Source organism: Leptodactylus fuscus, chromosome 10 (assembly GCF_031893055.1).
Source record: "Leptodactylus fuscus isolate aLepFus1 chromosome 10, aLepFus1.hap2, whole genome shotgun sequence".
Taxonomy (NCBI): domain Eukaryota; kingdom Metazoa; phylum Chordata; class Amphibia; order Anura; family Leptodactylidae; genus Leptodactylus; species Leptodactylus fuscus.
Window position 1 is genome coordinate 33,766,712 of NC_134274.1, and position 6,194 is coordinate 33,772,905.

General features: G+C 39.8%; 1 protein-coding gene across 1 annotated transcript; it reads right to left on the minus strand.

Annotated features, from left to right (window-relative positions):
• Positions 1-1,051: 1,051 nt before the first annotated feature.
• Positions 1,052-5,611, minus strand: PPP1R3C (protein phosphatase 1 regulatory subunit 3C). Its single transcript, XM_075258010.1, has 2 exons — positions 5,546-5,611; positions 1,052-3,879 (listed from the first exon to the last, which is right to left on the minus strand). Exon 2 carries the CDS (start codon positions 3,876-3,878, stop codon positions 2,928-2,930), a length of 951 nt encoding a protein of 316 aa, XP_075114111.1. The 5' UTR covers position 3,879; positions 5,546-5,611; the 3' UTR covers positions 1,052-2,927.
• Positions 5,612-6,194: the final 583 nt, after the last annotated feature.

Below are 6,194 nucleotides of genomic sequence, written 5' to 3' on the forward strand. Positions count from 1 at the left end.
GGATTTAGACTTGCTCCAATCCGTTTGTCTCGTCATATAATCCATGACAGACTCAGCAATGTTAAGATCAGGGCTCGGTGGGGGTCATTTACAATGCGTTCACATTGGAAGATGACTTATGATGTAAGGGACACAGTAGACCGATCATCCTCGATGTACTTTGGCGCAAGATTTTTCAAGTTACCAACAAATTCTGTGGAACGTTATTATATAATCCAAAGCCCATGCTGATTATAATGAATAAACTCAGAGACTTTGACTCTAGCACACACAATAACCAATTAAATGCGGCCATCATCGCATTTAACCAGTCATGACCAAGACACATTTAAAGGGGACCCGTCATCTGTCTAAATTAGCAAATATTTGCATTTCTTATGAAATAACAATTCTGGAGCATAATTTCTTAGTACTCAGCGTTGTCCCATTCCTTTATTATTCCATCTAAATATGTCTGAATAACCGGGTTAGTGGATGCTACCATTCTTCTTCTCAAAGGGGTGTGTCCCAGCCCAGTGTCAACTGGCAGCATTGATTGGACAGTGTCAGAGTGTGTCAGGACACACCTACCGACAAGGTCAGAGTATAGGGACACCCCCCCAAGTGGTTGACCTGAGTGGTTAGAGGTTGACATAGGTATTTAAAGATCACAAAAAGGAGAATCCCCTCTTAGGCCACTCCTTTGTTCCTGGTGTTCTTTTATGTTATAATGTTGGCTGAACATTCATTTGGCACACTGGCTATGACTAGTGGGCATGGGCTTTTAAAAGGGGAGGGAAGTAAACTTCTGCCAGATACCTTTAATGGTAACTTATCTCCCCTGATATCAAAAACATTGGGTGTTGATATGGAGACCCTATGCCCAAAACATAGTTGGCCAGTTTGGCCGAAATAGCATACGAATGCCCATGGCCAGATTCATAATAGCTGCTGGCGTTAGATGAGATGTTTAGACTCATGAGGTCAGCAATGATCGATTATCGTTGAAACGTTTCCTCCGCGTGTTGCGCTGGAAATACCCCCCCCCCCCAAAAAAAAAAAAAAATCAATATATTTTAGAAAAATTTAATTTATTGCCAAAAACATTTGTATGATACAGTGACAAACCTTTACAGTAGGAAACATACCCGACAATCATTCACAACCATTACATTGCTTAACACTCATCGACTCTCCATAATATAAAAATAGTTTCAGCTATTTGCTCTCTGTTTTATAAAGTGACATAGGTTTCATAAAATCATCATCGATTCTAACATTTCCCTGACATTTACAAAATTGGAAATGGCTATCATTCCCAGCGATTATCACAGTTCATTTCACAGATTTATCGGGAACACCTCCCTTTCGTCCTCAGAATTTTATTCCCAAGCCCAAAACGGAATAGAAAAATAAAACTGCTCTGCGGAAGTCTGAAAAAATCCCCCCAAAAAGTGCACAGAAGAACAGAATAAACTTTCATAAAGCAGAATTAGACATGAGAAGCTGGGCCCCATTGAAAATCCTGTAACCGAGCCGTCCACTTGCCATAGTGTCTTCTTATGGGGTTCACACCATCATGCACCAGGGCCGCAGTGCAGCACCCCCTACTGCTACGCCCCTGATAACGTGCCATCCATCAGAATAACCTGGACAATGTCTTTGAGTAGTTATTTTAACAAGACACAAACATTTACATTCTTGAGGGAAAAAAAATACCGTAATTGTCTCAAGGGATTGCCTACGCATGTGCAAAACATCACTACAATCAGACCATCCTTTATTTAAGGAACCTACAATGCTACTACATACCAAATTTCACAAAAAGGTGCATAACTTCTTACCTTCAATATGAAGGATTTGGATTTCAATAACTTCTGTAATTCTTTCATACTCAGCAGATATAAAAGGGTTACAGACTGGATACAAATGATAGAATTTTAATTTCAGATTTTCCAAATTAAAAATCTAATTATGTGCCAAATTAAACACAAATTTCCAATTTTGGATTGAAAAAAAATTGGAAAACGGTTACGAAGCAATCACAACAGAAGTGGTGGAATACAGGTTGGCTTGTTTGTATACATTTTGTATGGCACAATACAACTAAGAAACATACGATCTAGCACGCAACCTATAACTATGCATACTTACTTTGGCATAATTTAAAGGCACTTTTTACATTGATGTGATCAGACGTGCATGGGACTTTCCAAGTTTAGAAAAACATGGCTACCTTCTTCCAAAAACAGTGCCACCCTGTCCAGAGGCTGAGTTTGGTATTGCAGCTCAAACCTATTCCCATTTAAATCGCCTTATAAAACGTCGCTCCCAGTGAATAATACGTTTAGTCCCGCTCACATATTCGTCATATTAAGGTGGATCTGTAGTGCTTACAGATATTGTTCTACCAATTTGTCTACCGTCAAGGTAAGATATGGTAGACCTCTGTTTAGTCGCACTTGAACTAGTCACCTTCCAAATCCATCTAGTATGGCTAGTTTCTAAAACCTAACCAGAAATATTGGACACAAAGTCCCTTTGGTTGAACAATTATGTTACAATCTACCTACAATCTTCGGATACGGTCCGACCTCTCCTCATCTCAGTAGTCTTAAGTTTAGTCAGCCTGTATCACGATATCTCATGACTCAAAAATCTTGTCTGCAATGTTCATAGGGTTAAGTCCCGACCATCATACTTTCTTAACCACTAGACACCATTACACGTAGACTATAGTTGGCATACAGAGAGTGATAGCTACTCTAAGGCTGATCAGGGATTTAAAGGTGTTTTGACCTTTCACAATTTGCTTAATGACAAAGCTGGCCACCGAGTGTTCTGCCCGGACATTGTTACATAACATGGGATTTGTGTATAATATGCTTTTCGTCCCCATAGACCTTTCAATCCTGTTAATGAAAAAGCACTAAGGCCGTGACTTGCCTTCACCAGTATGGGGAGGTGTTCCCTATTCTACCCCAACTCTGCCATTCGGGAAATAAACCAAGGGATGTTTTAGGACTTCCGAACTGATCTAAGTCATTTTCTGGCTTGAAGCTTTGGGATTTGTAGGAAGTGATGTCTGTTTTAGTTAAGGAGTTAGTCTGCACCCCATCGGATTTCCACTCTGCACGGACTATAGTGTAGTTCAGTCCATCATTATTGTCCCAGAATACCTGCCCTTCGCTCTCGAAGGATATGCAGAACTCGATTTTTTCATGACTGGGAATGTTAGGAGGCAGATCTACAGCAAAGGAGAAGGTGTCAGAGTCTGTGCCTCCATATACGTTATTCATGTAAACACAGTCAATATCTGTATAGGTTTTCCAGGTGTTGTAGGTTATTCGTACCTTGACTGTTTTTTCATAGCTTAGGTTTTTTACTTTGATGGTGCCAGCGATAGACCTCTCCTGAAGGCTGCAATTCTCTAGACTTACAAAGTTCTTTTGGATCTTATTGCGGAACTGTAGGTAATCGGCTGATGGTTGGGTGAATCCCAAGATCAAATTCTTTTCTTCATGTAATTTTAGGCTGGCGGTGATGTCTTCAAGATCTATCAGATCAAACTGGAGGTCGGTGACAGGCTCGTCTTTAAACTCTGAAAACACATGTACCGATGTCAAGGACAGGCCTTTAGAATCAGCAAAGACGACTTTCTTTTTTGCTCGGGATTTGGAGCGGTTCCACTCATTGTTCCTGGAATCAGATTCCTTCTTCAAAGACAGACATGGCCTTAGCGGCTTAAATCGATTCACAAAGTTTCTTCCCCTGCAGTCGTCATAGGGGCTGAGAAACTTCTTTAATGGAGGAGAATGCGCTAAGCATATCCGGACCGCAACATCAACCGGCATGATAGAGCGTGGAAGAGAACGTGGCGGCTCCAGTATTTGTATCATTCTGTGTGTGGGGGGGGGGAAGCATAAATAATGGTGGACGTTAGTATAAAGTATAGGATGCCATACAACTGTATATACAGTACGATCAGCAAAGACATTGTCATGTATATAGGGCATTCTCAGCACTTCCTATATTCAGCAAGGTTTCTATAGAGCAGTAAACATTCTTCCATACACAAGTAGCCATAAAGTCTTGTAAGTGACCCAGACTGCATTACTATTCATGATTATTTCCTTGTCACCTAGAGACAAAGTATTTCTGGCACAGGAATGCTCATGTATGAGAGGTAGACTATTTTATCACCAGACGACCAAGTACATGTCTGGCTTCCAGGCAGCGAATGTCAACAAGGGTTTAGATTAAGAATGTAGGTTATTCTGCAAGAATAGATTCTCAGCTGCTGCAGAACCTCTTGAGATATATACATATTATAGGGCAAATTCAAGGTCAGACCTACTTACAGGACATTTCTGCAACCTTTTCTGCTCCATAACTGTCTACCTGTAACCTGCGGCTCTCCAGCTGTTGTGTAGCCAGTATCAGGGCATGCTGGGAGTTGTAGTTCTACAACAGCAAGAGACCCACAAGTTGGAGATGACTGTTTTAGAGGATGTGGATTTCAACCAGAAACAGCAAAAGGTCCCATAAATGACAGTTGGTCTGCAATAAAATTATATATATATATATATATATATATATATATATATATATATATATATATTTTTTTTTTACCTACAGCACAAAGAAATGCTCAAGTGCAGATTTACCGGTATCTCTTGCATTGCTTATAATGGAATCGGTTCTATAACCAGTGTCATTGATATCACTCAAACTATGCATCAATGATCACAAAGGGCAAATTCCTAATGCCTTTATGGTAAATAGTGAGTTATTTAGAAATAATAATAATATTGATAAAATGCTAATAATAATAATAATAATAATAATAATAGCACATTGCTAATAAATAATATAAAATAATGCTTCTTATGATACTAATAACAATACAATTTTATTATTAATAATAATAATAGTGTAAAATAATGCTACTAATAATACTAATAGCACAAGGATAATAATAAATATAAAAAATTATAATAACAATAATAAATATAAAATCATGCATTTTTATAATACTAATAACAATACAATGTTAAGAATAATAATCTAAAATAATGCTGCTGCTAATAATAACAACATAATGATAATAAATAATAATAAATATTAAAAAAATGCTGTCAAATACTGTATAATACTGATAACACAATGATACAGATATTTGCAGATTTGTAGATTTTCAGTGCTATTATCCATAATTTCCTACCTAGGTTTACACCCAAATTTGGTCAAATTACTTTTTTCTCTCGATTACAGGACTGTCAGTAACTAGAAAAAAATTTATTTCTGCAAAAACACTAAATGCACCCAAGAGATGAAACCATTTTAAAAGCAAAAATTAAATCTAAATGAAATGCAGATTTAGATTATTCCCCAAGGATACCTGCACCTGGCACTCTCCCTACAAGTTGTGCCTGATACACAGCACTGAACAGAGTTCTATTATTTTACTGTCATTTAGCAGAGTTTTATTACAAAGTGCCAGTGAGTTGTGAGCACTTGGAGGGAGCTTCCATGTGTGGCTGTATACATCCTGCCCATAGAGTACCTGCAGTGAGAGCCCCGGCTCAGGATCCGCTGTCAGTGACGCCTTCTCAGGACTGCTGAGTTTCGCCCTCCGAGCTGTCAGGATATCAGCACTGGGACAGGCCCCTTCACGTGATGGAACTCCAGCATCCAATCAGAGCGCAGCTCACGTCTCCTCTGACCAATCAGCGCGGCGCCGACCTGACAGAGTGAACGTGATCCTAGCTGTCTGCACTCAGTGACAGCAGAAAGGAGGTTATCGGGTGGGGGGCTCGGGGGGCAGCAGCGGTCACCGGGGGCATTTACCACATCCATTCCTTGCTGGGGAAGACAGTGCAGTGTAGTATTATGGTTGTGCTAAGCACAGGAAAAACTTTCATCACTAGGTGGGGAGAATCCTCTGCACTGCTGGCAAGGTGATGTCTGGGACTTGTAGTCCTTCAGGGCATTAGTCATAGGATGTCCTACCTTCATTACTTTAGTGCTAAAGTCTGACTCTGTCCAGTGACATCAGATCTGTATGAGCAGACACAATAGTATAATTGCATTGAGAGAAGAGGACACGGAGACTCTGCATGGACACCTCCCCCAAGGCTACAGCACTCTCCCTTGTCCAGATGCAGGTTATAGACCACAAGAGCCTTTCACAGCAGGACCTTCAAGACAGCCCT